The 23,171-nt window shown below is 31.0% G+C and overlaps 1 protein-coding gene and 1 long non-coding RNA gene across 2 annotated transcripts; one reads left to right on the top strand and one right to left on the bottom strand.

The window, feature by feature from the left end:
• Window positions 1–1,788: 1,788 nt before the first annotated feature.
• On the bottom strand, window positions 1,789–12,435 carry LOC101501105 (uncharacterized). Its single transcript, XM_004508411.3, has 15 exons — window positions 12,202–12,435; window positions 11,847–12,017; window positions 11,713–11,764; window positions 11,519–11,626; window positions 10,043–10,127; window positions 8,945–8,999; window positions 7,807–8,196; window positions 6,585–6,644; window positions 5,741–5,839; window positions 5,515–5,625; window positions 4,746–4,817; window positions 4,536–4,652; window positions 3,485–3,634; window positions 2,533–2,633; window positions 1,789–2,210 (listed from the first exon to the last, which is right to left on the bottom strand). Exons 1-15 carry the CDS (start codon window positions 12,418–12,420, stop codon window positions 1,883–1,885), a joined length of 2,118 nt encoding a protein of 705 aa, XP_004508468.1. The 5' UTR covers window positions 12,421–12,435; the 3' UTR covers window positions 1,789–1,882.
• A 6,548-nt stretch (window positions 12,436–18,983) lies between these two features.
• Window positions 18,984–21,029, top strand: LOC140921097 (uncharacterized). The gene is made up of 2 exons (XR_012163972.1): window positions 18,984–20,658; window positions 20,787–21,029. It is a non-coding gene; the product is annotated as an uncharacterized lncRNA (long non-coding RNA).
• The last annotated feature ends 2,142 nt before the right edge of the window (window positions 21,030–23,171 follow it).

Below are 23,171 nucleotides of genomic sequence, written 5' to 3'. Positions count from 1 at the left end.
TAGTAAATTAATTTAGTAATAGCAAATGTAAAAGTAGCCATGTAAAATAGTTTTTGCAGTGATAAACAAATTAAATTCCTCTTTCATTTGATTGGTAAAAAGATTAAATAAACAAAACAGTTGAGTAAAAAGAAAAATTCACACATTGAGCATTGCGTTGCGTCTAGCTAGTTGAACAAATATTTGTGAGTGGTTCTCTTTTAAAAAACTGTGTTTTGAGTGGTTCTCAAACAGCCAAACAAAGTAGCAAATCTTTATTTATATTCTCAATAAAATTTTAAAATTTTATTTTTAATCATTATAAATTTTGCCTGAGTCTTAATCCTCACGGTATCATTAGAAGCGCTATTAGGAGGGGCCTCGAAGAGCAACAAGCTTGCATCATTAGAAGTGCCCAAGAGCAAATTAGTTACATTCTCTTAACTAGTGTGTGAATTGAACATAGTATTTTAATTTCTCAAACACAAATACAAGATTATACATGACACTTTAATTACATTTTCAGTCAATCAATCATCTAACATTCATTTTAATGAGAAGTAGTTGGTTTGTCACAGTCACATGGATTTAGAACCTGGAGTGTAATTAAGTTGTGGTTCCCATACACATGTACACACGTGACATGAGAAAGTGACATAGAAAGGACAAGATACACATATCGTGATCTCATCGGCTATAGTATGGGGTGACACTGAGAGGAGTGAACTGTGAAGTGAACATCGGTTTTGTAAGATTGCATGTCTGCTTAATTTGTGCTAAATGAGTTAGACAATGTTGGTTCATTATGTATTTATGTTGTTGCTATAAATTAAATCCAATAATAGCCATACAGAGGTGTCTTCCTATGCAAATTTGATTTCCAATTTTATTTATAGAAGATAGTAGTATTTCAGTTCAAATTTCATTCACGTTCGACATTTAGACATTTAGGCTAAGTATATGTTTGTTTAACAATAACGTTAATAATGTTAATCATTATTAAGTATTAGTATTATATTGAAAGTAACACGGTTGAAATCCTTTATTATTTTACTCTTCCTCCAATTAAGACTGACTATTAGATTTGCTTTCAATCTAACAACACATAATCCTCAATTAGTGATGCACCCAAATTTTTTATTTTATAATATACGTTAATTTTTTTTATATAATATATCATGAACTTTGTACATCTTGAATACACATCATTGTTCATGGACCACTTCATGAAGACAATGTATTTGCGTTCTACTTGCATTTGACAGGGATAGACTAAAAAGATCTAGTTCTTGCAGATAAAATAAAAAAAGAAAGAGAAATACTTAGCACACTTTCTTTTGAAATAACGAATGTAAAAAAAATTCAAGCAAATGGGAATAATGGTCATTGTACCATAGATACTTCATAACATGAGTTTGTGGATAAACTATTTTTTAGTCCCCGAAATGTATAGGATTTGTCATAATGATTTTTGGAACAAAATAAAAACAATCTCTAAATTTAATTTCTCACCATCAAAATAACCTCTAGCGTTGTGAAGTCAATTATTTAACACTATTGAAAATAATTATTCAATACGTCAAGTGTCAAATATTCCCACTCCCACTAGGAGAACATTGATGAATGGATGATGATTTTTTATTTGGAACCTAGTTTCAACTTTCTTTTTTCTTAATCTTTTTTGCTTTCTTTCTTATCCTTATCCATGTAGGAGTCATTTATTTTTATTTTGATTGATTCAACTTTGATTGTTTGATAGTGAGATAATTAAGAAATGCATTTATCTAATACACTAATCAAACCAGAAAATGCACAGTGAAGTTAATATTATCACGCATCACTAATGAAATTTACGACTTTGTACCCAAAGTAAAAAGAAATTTATGACATCTGAGAATTTATCTTACAATACTTCATCATCTTGTTGGATGTAAAACGAACCATCATCAACAGGCAGTGACGGTGGAGTACCAGGTGGGATACGAGCTGCACCTTCCTCACCAGCACATATGCATAGAGCCTCTGCATCCCTTAACGTTGCATCAAGGTCAATGTGACCACTTAGCTCATTTATAAACTTCAAAAGGCTGTCAAAGTCCATTTCCTCGCCCATTATTTTACTACGGAATCGTTTCAAGACTGCAACACATACATAGAGGTGCAGATGCTCCGAAGGATAATGTGTCCATAATACTTCCCACAAGCGCAATGTTTTTTCGAACTCAAACTCCCTGAAATGTAAATCAATATTATTATTTACCTAAATGAGTACTATAGTAGATAAATTTTCACATATAATTAAAGGCAAAGCTAAATCTATCAGACTTGCAAATTGTAAATCAGAAGAAAAAAAGGGCCATTTGGTCATTATTTTATTCAAAAAAAGCCATTTAATAACAGCCTTCTACATTGCTAGTGAATCTATGTTCAAAAGGTATTGAATAACAGCCTTACACATAAAATAGCTTCACTTGACAAAGAAATTCAACACTATTAACATCATACACACAACTATTGAATTATGACAAAAATTGAAACTTCAAGAAATCTAACCTTTTAAATTGAATCAAAATCCAGCGGAAACAAAAGAAATAATTTAAGCAGTCACGCTGCTTAAAATAGTTATGCAATGGACTATCCAACATCTCCACCAACTGCGACAAGGAAATATCAGTTAAGAATAGCAGAGGATATCAAAAGCAAAATATCTCAAATGCAGCACATATGGGGGATGGTGACAGATGTACACAGACTATCAAAGTATCAATCCCAGCTTCTGCAGCAGAAAGCTCAATCCAAAATTTAAGTTCCAACAATAATTTACTAACAGCCTAAAACTGCTATTTTGCTTTTTTATTTTTATGAAAAGAAACAAATATTTGTGGGGTGAGACTTGCACATTGAAAGGTTACTAATAGAAATATTTCATGCATCTCAAAGAACAAAACAAATTTATTCTTGTTGCTAAATATAGAAAATATTCATTTGTAGTTCTGCATGCACAGTAGTCAATGGAAAAAATATCAAAAGAAAGCACAGATGGATGCAAGTAACTTGATGCCAACCATATACTTGCTTTAAAATTGAATATATATAGGGAAGATTCTACAGTAATCAACTTCTTTATATTCCAGAATCAGACATTTGAAACTTTATGGAGGAAATTAAAGTGTTTTAGCAGTTATATCAGGATAGCCGGTCAGAAGAAGCAGCACCTCTTTTATGGAGACCAAAATTAATGAAAAACAAAACAATAACTTCAATATGCATTCACTGGACATATATATCTAAATTATTTAAAGCACATCCATATGCAGAAGCCTTGAATGCATAATGAGGTCGAGGACATGCTTGTTAAATTAAAATAAATATAAAGCTACGAAAAGGCCACTGAAGACAAGCAAAGTGTAGAATTGATAAAAAAAGTATATAAAAACTACTCATTAAAAATCAATAATAGGGTGTGTATGTGGCTTGTCACGGGGAAAGAGAACAAGAGATAAACCTTAGATAATGCAAAAAGTTGAGAGTGCATGCCATTTTGGTCGCGATTAAAATTGGGTCCAAGACGTTCCATCAGAGCAACAAAACACCAAAATGCCTCTGATTCGTCGTCTATCACAAACAATATTGGAGACAGAAGATCACTCATTCCCTGCAAAACAGTGAATGTATAAGGTTCCCTAACCATGTGTTCAAAGTCCTCAACTATTACCTGCTTTTTCAATTGGCAAAAGGGAAGAAGATGGTGCATGTAAAAATAAAGAGCATAATTTTTCACGGGTTCAAAATATTTGGACCAGGAAGATAATAGCTATTAAGATACTCATCTCCGACTACAGTGAATACATAATTTATTTGTTAATCAAGTAAACAGCTGCACCACATATGCATATAAAATAGGGCTGACAACAAAGCATTAAAACAAAATTTTGAAGTTCAAGACATAACATTGTTAGATACTGGTTCACAAAAGGAAGTGAAAACACCTTTATAGCAGACTATCCTGATACAGATACAATATCAACGTGATACAGAAACGAGACCAAATAGGAGACAATTGTCAAACTCCTCTCTAACCACCAAACACCTTATTTGAGAGACCTGCACTATCCTTCCAATTTCCACTCAAAACAAAAAGAGTTCCTCTTTATTATTGCTTCTTAATATTAATACCAAAAAGGGAAGCTTTAAAACAATGGTTGAAGTTGTTACCACATAATTAGAAGGTCACAAATTGAGTCTTGGAATTACTCTCCTGCAAATACAAATATGACTGCCAACTACAATAGACCCATGATGTGTTGGACCTATTCCTAGACTTCGTTAAGGCAGGAGCTTTATGCCACTGAGTTTCCCTTCATAAAATATTTATATATCGTCATCTCTCCTTTAACAAACTATATAACTATTAACTATATATTTCAACTGGTTACTTGGATGTGTTGATGTGGTTACTAATAGATGTTAATTAGATTAAGACTAAACTGTAGGAAAACGCTTTGATTGTAGTTATTGTAAGATGTGAGATTAAGCCCAGAACCATTGCCAAGTACCTGACAATAACCAAGATCGAAGTTGTAGAATGAATATGTCAACAGGATATCTCGCAGAACATTTACATTTGGATTATCATCCCCCTCATAGAAAGTGATCGATCTATCAGTTCTCACCTTCAAAATACAAGGAAAAACAGTTAAAACTACACAAGCATCATTTATCTGTTCATTTTTAGTCGTTCTAATTTAGAAAAGCTTCCAGCTTACCACATCTTTCTCAATAAGCCCTTTTCTTTCCCTGAATTTCGTGAATCGTTTAGCCTGAGCCGAGGAGATACTCTACATGAAATACATAAACAAATTTATACTTATAAAAGGCTTAGTTGAGAGCATATAGAATAAAAGAGAAAACAAAGTCAAAGGAGAAGGCAATATCCATGACCAGAATTCATAATTACAAGAGTATTAATAAAACAATAGAAAACAAACTAAGACAACAAAAAACAGATGAGTATATCCAGGTGCAGATAATTGTATAAGTGAAACTGCAGGGTTAGGTTTTGTAATTAATCTTTTTTATCAGCTCCACTCTATATATTTTGGGATTGCACAGTCGAGAAGTTCTTCGGGGTAGCAGGAGCAAAGAAACAATAGTTCTTGCATGGTTCCAGGTGAGGGGAAAAAAATACCTGATCCAGATCAATGTGATCAAAGGTGGTTTGTCAATCTTCTATCCAAATCCAACTCATTTACACCCATATTGGATATATGTGATCAGTCTATTATCACTTTATCAGCATACTTAAAAGATGCTGAAAGTGAAGTTCTTTTATAATGGAATTGATTTAAATCTTTGACAAACTAAAAACTAAAGGTGTTGTGGGTGATCTCATGATTTCAGGACAGGTAGTATTTTACAAATGACAGACCTCATATGAATCAGTTGCATCTAACTAAAGCTTCAGAAAACTATTTTCAAGTGAGTATTAGAAGGCAGAAAGAAAAGTATATCATCGTCAGGGGAAAAATGAAAAACCTGCCACTGGTTCTTAATGGTCTCGTACTCGGACTTCTTGACCGACTTCAGGAATTCTCTCTCAGCATATGTTGAGTCATATGGATAGTATCCCAAAAGCAAACCCCAAACCTATCATTTATATTTATATATTGCATAAAAGATATATCAGACGATAAGCATATTTCAATTCATAATCAAGATACTCAGCCTATAACTCGTCACAAATGCAATAATATATGCAAACCTCATTTCGTAATTTGTGGTCAAGGCCTCCATAAAATATTCTCTTTCTCAAAGCTTCGGAATTTGTGACTCTCCCTTCAGAATCCAAGAAGGTAATCCACTGCATATGATTGAGCCCAATAAACAGTTAGCAAACAAAATCTGGAAATTTTCAGGATAAACGACATCCCTCAACCATTCCTCTCAACATCTGAAAATTAAGCAAGTTGTCTATCACCACCAGCATGCTCCTTGATAGCACATCATATGATACTATCATATATTTGATGATGCACAATATCAAAATGGATAGAATAAAAAATAACACTTTATTAAAGTATTATTTACTTACATAACTTGTTATGTTATATTAATTTATAGAGAAATGAATTCCACATGTCCCGCAAAAATATTCTATATCTCTACCACTATTCATACTCAACATAAAAAACAAGGTTGCATAAAAAAGTCCAATAAAATCTAAATCAAATAGCCAATGAGAGATTTCAAAAATGAAGTATTAAAAATTGTTTATTTTCCCGCTTAATATTTTTTACATGTAGAGTAGATTAAATTTTTAAAGATAAAAATACATTTTTTGCAAGCTAATTGAAATTCCAGAAGAACTATTAAACCATCCAAAACCATAATACTGACCATTAAACTTTCGATTCAGTCATCCCTGGGAAAAATCCTTCTAACTTATGTCATTAACTCGTTACAAAAGCAACAACGATGAAAATGTGCATTCCATTATCAATGGTTATTATGACAAGTGAGCATTACCAAGAGAAATTCAAGTATCTAACCTAATGCTAGCAGTCTTTACAAGAAACAACATATTTTACGAAACATACAGCCCATACCTCTTCAGAACCTAAAGGGGGTTGTCGCGGTTTTCCCCATACTAGCGATAATTCATCAAACTGCCAAAAAAGAAACAAATAAAAAAGGATGTCATCAATTATAGTACAAAGGTGAACAGAGAAAAAAGCCACTACAAAATTTGCAGATATAAGCAATATCCTAACCAATCATAACCACACACACCAAATATGACATTACCTCCATGACAATCAGATTATTCAGGACTACTATGTTGACAAGGCAACTGAAATTATACATTTTTAATACAGTTCATATCATATTGAACAAAATCTAGCACTATACTTACCAAAATGAAAATCATGCACAGCATACTGCTAACTGGCTAAATGAGATGCTAAAGATGGTAAAATACTCTGGATTTCTAAAAACTACATGACAGTCATTGTGGTTGGGTTTTGTTAACTGAAATTTCACTATTTCCTTTTACTGTAAATGTTGAGTTTGAGACTTTGAGTAGCTAATTAATATGGTAAACTACTATAAATAATTAGTAGTAAAAAAAATTATATTCTTTTTTCTGATATTAATGCCTTTATTTAACTAAGGGTGCACTTCTGGGTGCCTCTCTCTTGTGCTCTCTATAAATTCATCTGCTCCAAAATTGACACATTAAGACCTGGTAGCCAATAAAAATAATCCAGAAGCTTCATAAGGGCATCCAATATATATAGATAAAATTTAGAAGTTTAACCAACCAGACTGTTGATACATTAAAGGGTTGATATCCTATACTGGGCACTGGCTTTGCATATGGTGCCTCATATATGCAGAATACAGAAACAAGTGATTGTACACTAACCCAAGGCCACAAAACATCACACTGGATGCCCCTTAGGACTTATATTAAACCACTTTTCAAATGCATTATTCGATAGGTCTGTTCCAGACATGATTAAATAATCTTATGTACTACCTAGAAGTTGAAGAAAAAAAAAACTTACTATATAGTAACCAAGCGTAAACTGAAGTAAAAGTAGTCAAAAAAATTAAAGGCAAATGAATAATAACTATTTTAAATGATATGTACTACACAATTTTACGTCAATGTTTGTTGGAAGTTAACAATATTCAGGGTAGAAGATACATAAAATGTAAGCACCAAATGTCTACAATCAAAATAGTTTTGCAATTAACAACACATTTTTCTTGCTGAAAGCAAGCTAACATTCACAGTGTTGATACCAAAGAAAAAGCGGTTACCTCCCGAGAATCTGAGTTAGCAGAATTTTCATCAGAATTTTTTTCTGCAACACTGGAAGCCTTTGGAGGATCAAGGTTAGTCTGGATATGGGTTCTCCTCTCATTGGCACTAAATCCATTAGTCTGGTTTTCTCTAAAGAGTTGTGAAGTTGTTTCACGGGCAAACTTAGTAACAAGAGAGAACTTCTCTAAAACTTGAATAGAGAGGTCTCGAGCAGGATCATGAACTTTATGTCTTGGTCTCCCATGGAACTGAGGAACACTTACCCTTCCATTATTGACACCACTATCATTCCTCTCTTGGTTCTCTTTCAAAGTGGACTCAGACATATTTGAAGGTCCACATGCAAGAGGAACAGCCCTGGGAAGTTCCAAGGAAGACAAAGTCCTCTGGAAGTCAACAAAGCATTAGAAACATTAGTAGGCCAAAATAATGATATAATATTCAATTACAAATTCTACATGTAAGCATATCCATTCTTCTCATCTTTCTTGCTAAAGGGACAAGCTATTTAACATTCGTACTTATCATTTGCTAGAGGGACAGGTTATTTAACATTTAGACTATCATAATAAAAGAGGGAAAGTGAGGTACAATTCCCTCCTGTTTTTTGAAATATTTTCCTCAATTATTTTTTGCTAAAAGTCAAAAGAAAAACTGGATCAGTGATCTGATAAGTATCCAAGCACTAGGGGAACCCTCAGTTAAACGCTAGCTATCAAGGGGAAGAACCAAGGCACTTGAATACTCCTCAAGCATGCCATACTACTCAATGTGGGACTTAGGCATCCCATAATATCCAAGTCCCTATCATAGCACCGCCTCCAAGAGCTGACGTATGATCAGCTGCATACTATCATGCTTTACTCGGCCTTTCCAGTCATCCCCTCCATAGGTAGCTCTATTCGAGTCCCCGGAAACCAGCTCTAATGCCATTTGATAAGTATGGAAGCACTTGAGAAACCCTCCGGTAAAAGCTAACCATCAAGGGGGAAGAACCACAGATCACTTAAATACTCCACCAAGCATTTCATACTACTCGATGTGAGACTTGGGCATCCCATAATAACCAAATCCCTATCATGATCCAGTTGCAAAAACTAAACAAACATCACTTGAATATTGCATAGCACACACCTGCAGTGTACTCTGAAAATCATTTACTAGGAATACGTTTGCATCTTCAGCAGATCTGAAATGCAGCAGAAGAAACTAAAATGAGATGTTAAACATTTGGCACACAAATAAGTAAAAGCTACTCATGAATCATGATGGCTTCTAGAGAAGAAGACATAATGCACAAAAAAACTAGTTTGGAGAAATTCAACAACACATGTTCTTTCTCATAGAATTTAACACATTTCATTCCAATCTTAATCAGATTAAATGAAACACTTCTCCTTGTAAAGGAACTTGCCATACACGAACCTCACAGTATAGACAATAGATATGACAAAGCAACCATTAAATTCTTATTTCTGGATAAAAACTTCTCTTTTGCTATATGTTGAAACCGTGAAAAGTACCATAGAAGTAATATATGAATGAATTTTCAAGACATATTAAGCCCGTCTTCCCAACAAATCATAAGCAAAGACAAACATCTATGCAAACAATCAGCTTAGAAAAAAATTTATCCAAGTCAGCATTATAATTTGACTAGTGTGCAAACAAACACTAACATTTTGTTTGTCTCTTCTCTAGATAAAAATAATGGAAGATACAAAATTGATGCAATTATTTAAAAAAATTCAGTTATTTGTTTGGGTAAATAAATATAAAATTATAATAAAATAGTTTAAATGGAGGGTAAAATTGGAAGAAAAAATTGATTACACCAATATTGGTATCCCCTTTATATATAGGTATAGATGATATTTAAAAAATTCAGTTATTCGATTGAGTAATGAGGGATAAAATTGTAAATTAAATGATTTAAATCAATGGTAAATTTGGATGAAAAAAGCTACACCAAAATATTATATAGTATAGATATGGATGATAACATAAAATATTATCATGTCCTTATTCCATTGTTACCTTTCTCTCCTAATATAATACAACAATACGAGTGAGAAAGCGGAATCGAATAGCTTCTTTTAAACTGTAACTGCCCCACAGGATTTCATAATTCCCAGGTAAATTTCACAATTTTATAATAATATCATCAATATATTGGTGATTGCATTGGAAGAATTTAAATAAATAAAAAAGGCAATGAAATCAGAACCTAACCTCACAAGAAGAACGTGTTGCTTTATTGTAGCAAGGAACTCTTTGACTCCTCCACTGTAGAAGTATAGTGGAGGATAGGCAAGTCCTGCAAAAGGATTTTATTCAGACGAGATTGAATATGAGAAAACAGAGTATAAGATATAGATTGAGTCAAGTATGTAAACAGTCATCGATATAAATAGTGTCGTCAAACATACACAAACATCTTATTCATCAAATCAAAATCACCTAGAACACTTCAAAACACTACAGATAAATATATTTAATAGGGATTACATCATGAATGAGCTATAACAAACTTTGAAAGAGAAAGGACACATCCAATTCAACAATTAAATGCAGCAGCAGCAATACGTGCACTCAGCAGATAAATAAGAAAGCAATACACATTTTTTATCGATATAATTGGATCATACCCAACATGGGCAAGTGCTAGGTGTTTAAGAAATTTGGCAACTGGAAGTTATTACTGGTTGATATACAAGTTACTTAATAGGCAATAGCTATTAATATAAGAAGCGCTGATGCAAAAGAAAAGGAAAAAACATCTCAGAGTGGTTTTGATATGCAGTAAAACATGTCAACTTCTCAAAACACATTTTCATGTATTTTTACAACATAAATGACAAGTATTTGTAGTACCCTTATCCTATACTTTTTTTGTTGAAGTTGCTCTATCCTTGCATCACATAAATTACATACAAATGTTAATGCCATGCATTAATCTGTTACCTACTTAAAGAAACCCTTTTCCATCTATAAAATTTTCCTGTGCTATATATAGAGCCAATACATGTTTGGTTTGTTCTGCCCAAAAACAAAAATCCTTCTTGGTTTAGCTTTTCCTACATCAGACTGGGATGCTTATGCCATGTTCTCTTAAGGCTTCCGGTAGACCTATAAAATCAGAGCTACCCAGTTTCCAAGCCAATCTTGGTCCATATAATATGCTTGAACAAGCTATCTACTCATTCATTGTCTACTAAGAGAATTTGGCGTTTGAAACAGCTTTTTACAGTTTATTGGACTTATCTCATTACATGAAAACTTACATTATTAGTATTTGCATGCATAACAATAACACTAATGTCATACTCAAATTGTTTTCAACTTATTTCAATAAACTCACTAGAATAACTGATAAATAAGAACTTCATTAAATTTCTTAAAATAGCTTATTGTTTAAGCATTTAATTAAACTGTTTACTCAAACCCGCCTTAAATCTACGGGAATTAGATCCTGACACATAGGCTACTTGTAACAACAAAGATAATAACATGATGGGAATTTCAATTACCTACCATACAGAGAGAAATAAAAATCCATCCCAGGCAGTATTTTGCTTTTATACTATCTAACGTGTAACCCCCCACAAAGGCCCCATGATTTAGTATAATAACGAAACAACGACAAATTTAAAATAAAGCACGATAAATATAAAATGCAATTGATTCAATTCCACAACATAAATTTACCTGATGATAGAACAACAATGATATATTGCCATCCAAGAGCAGGAGTATGCCTCCGAATGGACCTGATGTCAGTGAACGGCACCGCCCTAATGGTGTAAAGGTTTCGGTCTAAACAAGAAATGAACAAATTTCAACACTTGGCCTCAATTTCGCAAAGCAGTAAAATCATCAAGTCTACTCTAAATGCAAACTACCTTTATCAGACAAGCCATTATCTGAGTTATGTCCTTTGTAAGGTATCCAAGTCTACAAGCAAAAAAAAGACAGTTCTATAAACAACAAATCAATCAATAAAAAAAGCAACAAAAAACAAACATCCAATGATCACCATAAACAAAGAAGACCCTTGCTTAATTAACTTCAATCTTCCACTAATAGCAAACTGAGTGGGATGAATTGCAACATTATCCTTCGAATATACAATTTCAGCACCATCCTGATCACTGGACGAAGAGCTTTGTTTTGTACTATCGTTACACAGCATCACGCTAGCCGATCCCTAAAATCCCAAACAATTCAAAAATAATAACACAAACAAATTCGCAAAATCAGTTAAATTCGTAATAAATTAATCGATGGAATAAAAAGAAGTGCATGATTGGAGTATTGAATTGAATCGCAATTTTAAAACCCTAATTGAAATGCGAATTTGATTGTGAAGTGAAAAGAGGATAAAGAGTTACTTGTTGCTGTGATGCAGCGTAATCGGCGTCGTCGGATAGGTCGTGAAGATCTGAGTCTAGCATCGGCGATTTTGCAGATAAGAGAAAACAATCAGTGAGAAATAGAGAGAGAAGTATCTTCGAGGCGAAGGAAAAGAAAATCCGTGTTGCGGGAAAATACGCTGATAGTAAGAAAGGGAGAACAAGACGTTTTTGTCTATAATAACGCGGGTAATGCATTTATTTCGTCGAGTGTACACCGTTCGATGCATATGGCAGCCAAGATAAACGGTTGAGATTGACGAGTTTATTTTACCAACTGAATTCTCTCTTCATCCTCCTATATACTGCCTAGTAAAAAAAAAAAAACAAATACGTTGGAAATGGAATATAACAAAAATAGAGGCCAGGTAAATATGCGAAGATGTGACTACTAAACTCTCAATGAGCTCAACCATAGCGTTAATAAAATAAAAAATAAAAAATAATAATAATGTTTATTATCTTTAATGAAGGATTCAAAGTTAGAAAGTTAGACATATTATGTCGGTCATCTCATGAGGACAAAAGCAGAACGTGCCATGGAATGGAAGGGGCAGGGAAGGGAGGAAGGAAAAGGGGTTTTATTTTTTTACTCTATTTTTATATTTTTATTTTAAAAATTAAATTTTTTAGTATTTGATAAAATTTTAATCATTAAAATTTTAGTTGTTACGTGTCGCTCATCTAGAAAACAAACTTGACAATAAATGGAAGAGATCTGAACTCATTTTATATATTAACAAAAAGATGATAATTAAATAAAAGTGAAATGTAGTTTTATTAAACTATTCATATTTATTATCTATTTGTTTTTATTGTCATAAATGCAAAGTAAAAAATAATAATTTGAGAATGATGTACAAAACATTAATTAAATAATACAATTGAAATAAAAAATTAAAGTTGTATAAGAAATCAACGGTGACAGTTATTTTAAGATAAATAATTTTTTTACAAATATGACAATTATTTTAAAACGAAAGAAATATTGGCAGCCAAGATAAACGGTTGAGATTGACGAGTTTATTTTACCAACTGAATTCTCTCTTCATCCTCCTATATACTGCCTAGTAAAAAAAAAAAAACAAATACGTTGGAAATGGAATATAACAAAAATAGAGGCCAGGTAAATATGCGAAGATGTGACTACTAAACTCTCAATGAGCTCAACCATAGCGTTAATAAAATAAAAAATAAAAAATAATAATAATGTTTATTATCTTTAATGAAGGATTCAAAGTTAGAAAGTTAGACATATTATGTCGGTCATCTCATGAGGACAAAAGCAGAACGTGCCATGGAATGGAAGGGGCAGGGAAGGGAGGAAGGAAAAGGGGTTTTATTTTTTTACTCTATTTTTATATTTTTATTTTAAAAATTAAATTTTTTAGTATTTGATAAAATTTTAATCATTAAAATTTTAGTTGTTACGTGTCGCTCATCTAGAAAACAAACTTGACAATAAATGGAAGAGATCTGAACTCATTTTATATATTAACAAAAAGATGATAATTAAATAAAAGTGAAATGTAGTTTTATTAAACTATTCATATTTATTATCTATTTGTTTTTATTGTCATAAATGCAAAGTAAAAAATAATAATTTGAGAATGATGTACAAAACATTAATTAAATAATACAATTGAAATAAAAAATTAAAGTTGTATAAGAAATCAACGGTGACAGTTATTTTAAGATAAATAATTTTTTTACAAATATGACAATTATTTTAAAACGAAAGAAATATTAAAGAAATCAATTATTCGTTTGAACTATAGTTCAAATTAAACATCTTCGAATTGAAGATAATAGATCCTATTAATAGTAATTAACAAATCACTGGTTTCACTTTCATATGGAACATATTGAGAATATCGAAATTATTTTAGCCAAAACAAAACTACCAAACAAATTATAAATACAAATACTCACCTTAACACACGATTTTTACGGTGAAAGAGAGATTTGTCAATAAATAGACGGTTTGGTCCACTATAAAGGCCAACTAGTAGCATACTTGTTATCTCCATGATGATTATGAACCTAATGAGCTTATCTCCACCCATGCAACAAATAAAAGACACGTCCAAAACTTGAGAAGAGTCAACAATTTGATATTCATTGAACGTGCACATCATGGCAATAACCACACGTCACCCAACATTGCTCACTAGATTGACACATGAAGAATAAACGAAGGTTATCCTCCTCACCCGAATCACACAACGCATAACCAATAGGACAAACCATGTCCCGTTTCATCACAATCCTACATCGATTTGGTAAACAAGTTGCCACAAATACGCCAAATAAAGTTTTTTTTTTTAACTTTTGAGGAACTTTTAATTTCCAATGAGCATTCCAACTACCATTCACTGTGAGATAATCAACATTCAAGATGTTAGATATACAAAAATGATAGGTACTTTTGATTTTATACTCCCACTTTTTACACATTTCCGGATCAAGCAAATAGACGAGAATTCCAATTTTTAACACATGTGGTGAGAAAATTATAAACATTTGGTGATTGATTAGATGGTGCAATATCCATAAAAAAACTGGTTAGTTACCACTTAGAGTCGGAATACGAATTAGAGGTGCCATAATACAAGGCAACAACTCGGTGTCTTCTTGGTGACACAGATTATTAGTTGTTCCAAAAAATTAGAAACATGTTTCTCCGTCTTGGCTACAATAATCTTTTTCACAGTCATAAGCCCAAAAATCTTATTCATCAGGGGAAGCACAAACATGATATCGTGCTAACTTCGTGTAATAAATTACAAGAACAAATAAACGAAGATTTATCTTATAAAAAATAAAACTTGAAAGCATGATAGAGAGAAAAACTCTTTCTAATTCTTATTAATTGGAAATACTACTTCTGCACAATAAATTAAAAAATATAAATTTTACATTAAATTTGTCAATAATATATAATCTATTTTTAAAATTATCTTTCATTTATTAAAAAAGACAATTAATTAGGACTTGTTTGATTGTGATTTACTTTTTACTTTTTGAAAACTATTTTATAAATAAATTTTAGAAAATTGTTTTTAAAAAGAAAATTTAAAAAAAAATATGTTTGACAACTCTAATTTTTAAAACAGTTTTCACTAGAGAGTTAAAAAAACTGAAAAATGAAAAGTAAAACACAATTTATTTGTTTTGTTTTTTTAGTTTTAAAAAAGATAATATTAAAAATAGTTTTTAGAAACAAGTAATCCAAATAAGTTTTTAAATTTTAAAATTTAAAAAAACTAAAATAGAGTTTTTGATATGTAAATGAAATAAACCCTTAGTCTTTAATTTTTTTGATTTAGTTACAGAGATTTTGTACAAAAATCATTAATGTATCTTGTAATTTGGAAAAAAATTTGTTAAAAAGGACAAGAAATTTTTATAAATAAATTTTACGTATAAACATGGATGTATACTCACACTTTGCTCTATATAAAGCTTAGGAGGATATTAACAAACTAACCACCTAACATTAATTAGCAACCACTAACTAAGTCTTAAGGGATATTGTATCTAATTTATAATAAAGTGGTAGTATATCAATGTTTCTATTATTAATGTCATTATTATCTTTGCCTGTAATTTGAGAAGTTATTCCATTCTTGTAGCAGATGGAGATTTCCCATGGGCCCAAGCTTGTGACAGTGAAATTAATTCAGATTGTTTAACATTGAGTGAGACTCATATGGTTACTCTCTTTAATTCAAGTGGATGATAGTGCATAAATGAACTAGTGTCACAGTTTAACCGAGATTAACTAAGTAGTTGATGTATTAGCTGAATTTGGTTCTAGTAGTAATGTTTTTTTTTCATTAATTTCACCCTACCAGTAATGTGTTTTTTTCACATTTTGATTTGATTCTACGCCTGGTTTTATTTGTATTCCACTTCTAGCGGATGCATATATTTTATTTGTACTAAACTTATTTTTTGGTGGTTATTAGTTCTATTTATTAATTGGGACATTTTGAAGAAGCTAGTTGTTTGGCATCGAATCGATGATGCGAACATTATATAAGGAGTTTGCTTCTTAATTTAATGTGTGATGTGAACAGATTTGTGCATGAAGACAGAGATAGAATGAGACAAAGAAGTGGAAGTAAACGGAGTTCGTGTCTTTATTGTCTTCGGAAACAGACAACTTCCCTTGACCTGATTGCCATGCATAACTGAAACATATACCCGTCACATTCTAAACGGTAACTTTTTTTTTACTTTTTTGTTTCTCGATTCCATCTCTTGAATATTCTCTTCCCTTATTTCACGGAAAGATATTATTAGACCCCAAGTTTATGCTACCTCTTTTCTAAATACTAACATCTATTATAAATTAATTCCTCTCTTCCAAATTAGTTGAATTTAATATTATATATAATTTTAATAATCAGTTATAGATAAATTTACTGCTGTATTGCATTTGCACAGGTATCACACTAATTTTGAGACTTTTTTTTTAAATAGGTCAATTATTATAATATAGAGAAAGTAATAATTTTACTTAAATAGTCAAGTTTGAAGAGCACAACATTATAACAAAAAAAGGTATAGAAAAAGAAATACTAGAAAACAGAGTAATTGAAATATTGTGTTGAACAGGAATAGTTAGGAAAGCATGTTTACTTTCTTCATTGGAAGAGGGCCAGCACGACCCCACAAAACTTTTAGATGTCTCAGTTAAATTAAGAAAATGGACGTCCTTGTCCAATATCCACCTTCAGGGCCCTTTTGATTACTTATTAGATCAGACACACTTTAAGACCACACCATTTTCTGACCTCTCTGACCATTGAGAATTTATGTTTCCCCCTGCACTTTTTCTATACTAATTCAACCATGCACGAGTCTAGCTAGAATATCAATATCAATATAATTAAGTGCATTAAGTAATAAAAGGCTAATTACCTCTATTTAAATATACAATTTATTTTAAGTATATATCATTAACAATTATAATATCTCCGATTTTCAATTAATTCAACATTCGAAATCACAATATACAACTTCTATTTAAAATAGATGTTATGTTCTAGATTACATATTTTACTTATAAATGGTCGCACTCTGTCACATCTCAAGTAACATTTGGATCAAATAGAAAAAACAATAACTCAAATAATCTATACACTTATCACTAACTATGAGTCATATTAAATAGACAATTTTCAGAAATTCTCTCAAACAAAAGTCTTATAAATGCGGGTTTATGCCAATAAATAAGTTAATATAATAGGACTTTAAGAGATGATTTACTACTATCTTTTGACCATCCCTTGGGCAAAGAAAGTGAAGGGTGGTGGAATGGAAAGTCCTAGGATCTGGTGATGAAAGAAATGTGAAAATGGGAATGGTGTTAAGGCGTGGGGGAATATGTTTGGGTAGTGGCACGCGAACTTATCGCCACAAATCATGAGATACAATACAACTAGTAGTAGTCTTTCTTTTATAAAAGCCTCTTTTCCACTTCCCAAAACCTTCAAAGAATTAATGAGATGAAATGAAATGTGTAAAAAAGAATGACATTTAGAAAGAAAAAAAGAGTAAACTAGTGAGTGGAGATGAAAAAAAAAGAAAGAAAGTGGTAATTAGCAAAACCCAAGGAGAGTGTCTCCCATTGCAGACTCAAGGCAGGGCCCTCTTTGGCGCCGGTGTCTCCGCGCGCTTTTGATTGTTTGTTATTTTGCTTATTTCTTGTGTCTCTGTTTTGTTATGTGTGTTGTCTTAATTTTAGTGAAAGATGACCAACTCTATACGTTTACAAATAGAAACTTCTTCCAACACCAAAATCCTTCACTGACATTCTGCACTATGTTCCCAATCTCTATATGCATCCTTCTCTTCCCACCACAACAAAACACATATATAGTTTGACCAATTACTACTACTTCTTTTCTATACTTACCTCATATTAATTCTTATTATTAGTAGCAGCACATATGCATGTAACTACTTTTATTATTAATATATCTAAACATTACCAAAACTACCATATTTGTATATACGGTAGGATAGGGAATTTGCCTTATAAAACATTAACATAGATACCACACATTAGATAGTAATAATTTTAAAAAATAAAAGTAATTAAATATAGTAATATATGTCGGTGTTGGACACTAACACATACTCAAGTTGTTACATAGAGTTTGTCATTAAAGATCCAAATGGATGTACTATGCAAACACACTTTAGTCCAATTTGTTACCATATACTCAGAATCAAGAAATCATTCAAGACATTAATATACATAATCATTTTTTTAAAAGTGAGATTAGTCACACAATTAATAGAAGAGAATGTCTATTTTAATTAACATGTTAGTTATTTAAATATGCAAGTGGTTAATTGTTGTTAGTTCTTTTGTATGTCTCCTTTCACTCCTTCAAAAAAGAAAAATGAGGGGTCCAACTGTCTAAACAATTTCAATCAATCCAATAGAAATTTTCAGAAAACCATGATTTTGTTCGTGTAGCAAGGGCACATATAAGCCAACTAACTTATTCTCTATTACCAAAAGCATAATCAAATACTACAATGCAAGCATGATCTAAAAAAGGGTCCTAGTTAAAAACAATAATTATTAGTGCTAGAAAGAAAAGGTAGTACAATTAAAAGGAGTTGTTAGGAATGGGTTTCATTTATGTGTGTGTGTGAAGAATATTTCAGGTGCATGCGCAAAGACACACGATTTTGATTTTTATTGAGTACAAATTAAGCATGAGAAACCCTAAAGTAAGTATTGCATCATTCCACTCACCTTCTTCACCTTCTCATCCCGAGGCAAAACCTACTAATATATACATTCTTTGCTTCTCCACTCTTTCTATCCTCACTTTCATTCTCTCATCTTCTTATAACCTTCACCTCTCCCTTTGTATTTCTCTAACATTTTATTTTGTTACACATATGTATGCCATTCATATCATCACACCAATTAACCATTCATCTTTATTTTGAAGCCATTAATATATGTTACATTACATATATATGTGGTCTTTTAATTAACACCCTTTTGAATCTAGCTAGTTTATTAGTTGCACTCATTTTTTCGGTCTTAATTTTCCGTTTTCTAGAGAAATAAATTCCGGTAATCCAGAATTCAACCAGAAGTTAAATAAAATCTTATCAAATATTATTTCTTTTGAGATTTTACCTTTATTACTTTGATCAATTATTTCTTAACCCTCTATTTTACACGGAGAATATGTTCGATTCATTCGAATTATAAGTAAAATCAGATCAAATATCATTCTAGTTCAAATGTGAGTACACCTGATTGATTCGTCTTGAATGTTTTGATAATAAAGAAGCTAGCTAGCCTCCACTTGAATGTGATAATTAGTGTTAGTGTGATTGCAAAACTACAATAATGTTGAAGTTGTATATAGCGACAAATTATAGCAAAGCCAAAACAAACCCATGCCTCTGTCTTTTTGTCTATTTCTCAGAATTTGATATCCCCGTGAATTAGTATGTGGAGAACCCACTTGATTTTGCTAGGAATATAAATCTATTTATATATGGGTTTTATGCTTTTTCCACTTTATTAGTTTTCATTTAGGCATGCTGCTAGCACATATATAGTTGCACCTGAATGCATTGATAGTGACTCCCATCAATTAATGCATAATTTTAATTTAATTGTATAATGTGTGGTTAGTATATAGTGATGTTCCTAATACCAACCAACCTATAGCTTAATTCCATCACCACCACCCTCTTCTTCATCTCTCACCATATTCATGCTTTACTTTGCTTAATAATTGTGATTAGGTGGATAATGGGTCCATATGGAATAATATATATTGTTTAATGTTGAAATGCCTTTTTCTTCCTTTTTGGTGGATAGTCAATTAGAGAGCTAGCTAGCAATCAAAACCACTTGAAATTTTCTTCATTTCAAACTTTGTCCCACTAATATGTAGTTTGAACATGGTTCCATCTTGATCATATAAGTCATGTATATCCATATGGTTGATTAATAAGTGAATTTTGATATTTGATCATGTATATCAAGTTTATTAACTTTTGATCTATCATTCTTTAATGCTTTATATAGTTAACTTATTTTTTTGTTGGATAGTAAAGGGAACACTGGATGCAAAAAAAGCGATGTTGGTGAGGTTCAATCTGAAGACGGATTTACATGTAGAAGAAGTAAAATACGATCTCAGATTGAGCCGCGCCAATATCACTTTTATTATTGATCTTATCTCTTGTTTTTTTTTCCAGCTGATATCCCAACTCATCATATTCTCTTATGAGAATATTCTCAATATATTGATAGATCTTATCATGACTAACATTATTTCTTTCTTTGGTCCAATCTTTGAATTCAAACTAGCAAACTCGTGGAAGCTAAAGTGCAATAAAAATGTATATATATGTCACTTTCTTTCTGATGGCACACAGGTTAGTATATGTACATTTATGATCTCTTTTCTCTTTGTTAGGTTTTTGAGGTTTGATTTTGAATATGAATGGCAGAGCCAAATTATTGCATATATGTATGTGTATTCTCCCTTGTGATTTCTTTTCAGTTACACTAATTTCAATGTGATACGACATAAAGTATGGGACAAAAGTTGAATGAGAGAAGTGAGATCATGTAGCTAGCCATGCATATGTTTATTAATCTTACCTTCTTTATTCAATGTTGAAATTGTTAGTATTATGTTTATTCAATGTTGAAATTGTTAGTATTATATTCGAGGAAGATTTGAATGATCAGACTTTGTATCACTTATTTTTTAAAGATTTGATTTGAATCATCTCATTTTTCATCACTTTATTTCGTATTTAATCACTTAATTGTTTATTTTTATTATTACCTTAATCTTATATATCTCATTTTACATCGGTTATTTTTAGTATAATTAGAACTTTTAAAGATTTTTTTTCAATCATAGTAATTGGATTGATGGTACATCCTTTTGGGCTAATATCCAAATGTATATAATAATGTATTGGAAAAAGTTGACGTGCATTTTATTAATTTTTTCATTATTCTCATATTTGATGAGAGTTTTATGTTATATATTTAAACAGATTTTCAATAGAAGGAAGTAGTGTACTTAATACATGAAAATATACATGAATCTTCCATCTATATAAAGTTACTATTTAAAGAAAGAAGCACTGTTGTTGTTTGTTGTTTGATCAACTTGTAAAGTGTTCAAGTCAAATGAACAAAATATTTGTTTTAATAGAGCTAATTTCAGAAAATTCAATTTGAGGAAAGAAAAGAATTGCTGGTTTTGTGGGAGGTTAATCAACGTTTGATGTGTCACGTGTGCAGTGCAAAGATTTATATATAGTATATATAACTCATTTTATAGCCCAATCAGTAAATAATTTGATTTTACAAGTCAACTAGTGGTAACAAACTGGGTCATTCTCACGAATCACGATGATGAATGATTATTTGGGAGAATACATATTGAGCTGTAGAATTCATAGATTCTATGCAACCAAATAGACGACAAAAAATCAAAGATCTGACCATACATTCTTTTATTTCTTCACTATATTATATCTTCTGTTTAATTTCTTTTCATTTTAAGAACATCCCAAATATATATATATATATATTAAGAACATTCTCTATTTTAATTTTATAAGATTAAAAATATTATTTTCTTACAATTTTTTTTTTAAATTATAGAGATTAAAAAAAATTAAGAATTAAAAATTTGAATTTTTTTATAAAAAAATATTTATTTTACTTTTTTTAATTATTAAAATGACATTTTCTTTTTATTAAGCAATCAATTTTTAAAATTAGAACAAAATGTCCAAAATATTTATTGCCACACACACACACACATATATATATATATATATATATATATATATATATATAGCATTAATGTATGATTTTATTTAGGTGATAAAATGATAAGCAAATGTAATTTTAATATCATATAGGTTAATCACATGTTGGCACCAACATTACATTGGTCTTAATGAAACTTGATCCAGATCCTTAAACAAAGTCTCATGTTTAAGTTGTATATAGAAAAAAGAAATAATGATTGAGAGAGAAAACTTCACTAAAGTAGATATTTTGCACAAATGACACGATTAAAAAAAAAATACTAGAACAGCAAGTCGAAGACGTTAAGGAATAGCCGTAAAATATTTATTTTTCTTCTAATTTTCAGAAGAAAAAAAAATTAACCCCTCCATAGGGTGGTGGATCTTTCATTCTCCTTAATAGTTTCTCATCAAGGTGCTCCGTTCTACTATGTCCTTCCTAAAAAAAAATTGATGTCTTTTGAAGTGCACATTCAAATAGGCCAACACATACATATTTGCAAAATTTGATGATTTTTTCATATGACTTTCAAATTGATTTTTAGAGCTGAATAATAATATCCTCTTTCATTAATGGTAGTTGAGTTTAGTTGAAAAAACTAGACTTCAATGATATGATATAAATATTCAAATTTCAGTTAAAACACATATTCACATATAATATTCAACTTGTTTTTAAGTGGAAAAACCCTAGAAAAATAAAATAAAATAAAATAAAATAAAATAAAAAGCTCTTCTCATCATCCATGTGGGATATGTGCGGTCCATTACTGTTTACCAGCACATTACTGTTTATCAGCCCATTACATATTCATGTACGCACTAGGTATATGCAAATTGTAAAAAAAATAGAAAAAAAACATAAGCTTGTCATTTTATTAAAGATCGGTCAAATAGTCATTCTCTTGGTAGAAAACATGAGTATGGATGGAAAAAATTATTTCAAAACTTTTATTCTTTCTTTGTGTATATTTTCTTACCATTATCATTTCCCATTTTATTTTACCAATAATAGCAAAAAGCCTTTTATCTTCATTCTTCACTCTCACTTTACACATCTCCAAAAGAAGAAAATTATGTTTTCTATACCGATTAATTAAATTGAATTT

Source organism: Cicer arietinum, chromosome 7 (genome assembly GCF_000331145.2).
Source record: "Cicer arietinum cultivar CDC Frontier isolate Library 1 chromosome 7, Cicar.CDCFrontier_v2.0, whole genome shotgun sequence".
Taxonomy (NCBI): Eukaryota; Viridiplantae; Streptophyta; class Magnoliopsida; order Fabales; family Fabaceae; genus Cicer; species Cicer arietinum.
The sequence above is the reverse complement of the archived record's forward strand: the minus strand, read 5'-3'. Positions and strand labels throughout refer to the sequence as shown.

Bases quoted from the DNA above. Each gene is read 5' to 3' on its own strand.
- LOC101501105 (XM_004508411.3), bottom strand. From the start codon at position 12,420: ATGCATTACCCGCGTTATTATAGACAAAAACGTCTTGTTCTCCCTTTC. The intron at 11,627-11,712 runs GTAGTTTGCATT...TTTCTTGTTTAG, and splicing joins TAATGGCTTGTCTGATAAAG to ACCGAAACCTTTACACCATT. The intron at 2,211-2,532 runs GTTAGATTTCTT...TTTACATTTCAG, and splicing joins ATTTTGATTCAATTTAAAAG to GGAGTTTGAGTTCGAAAAAA.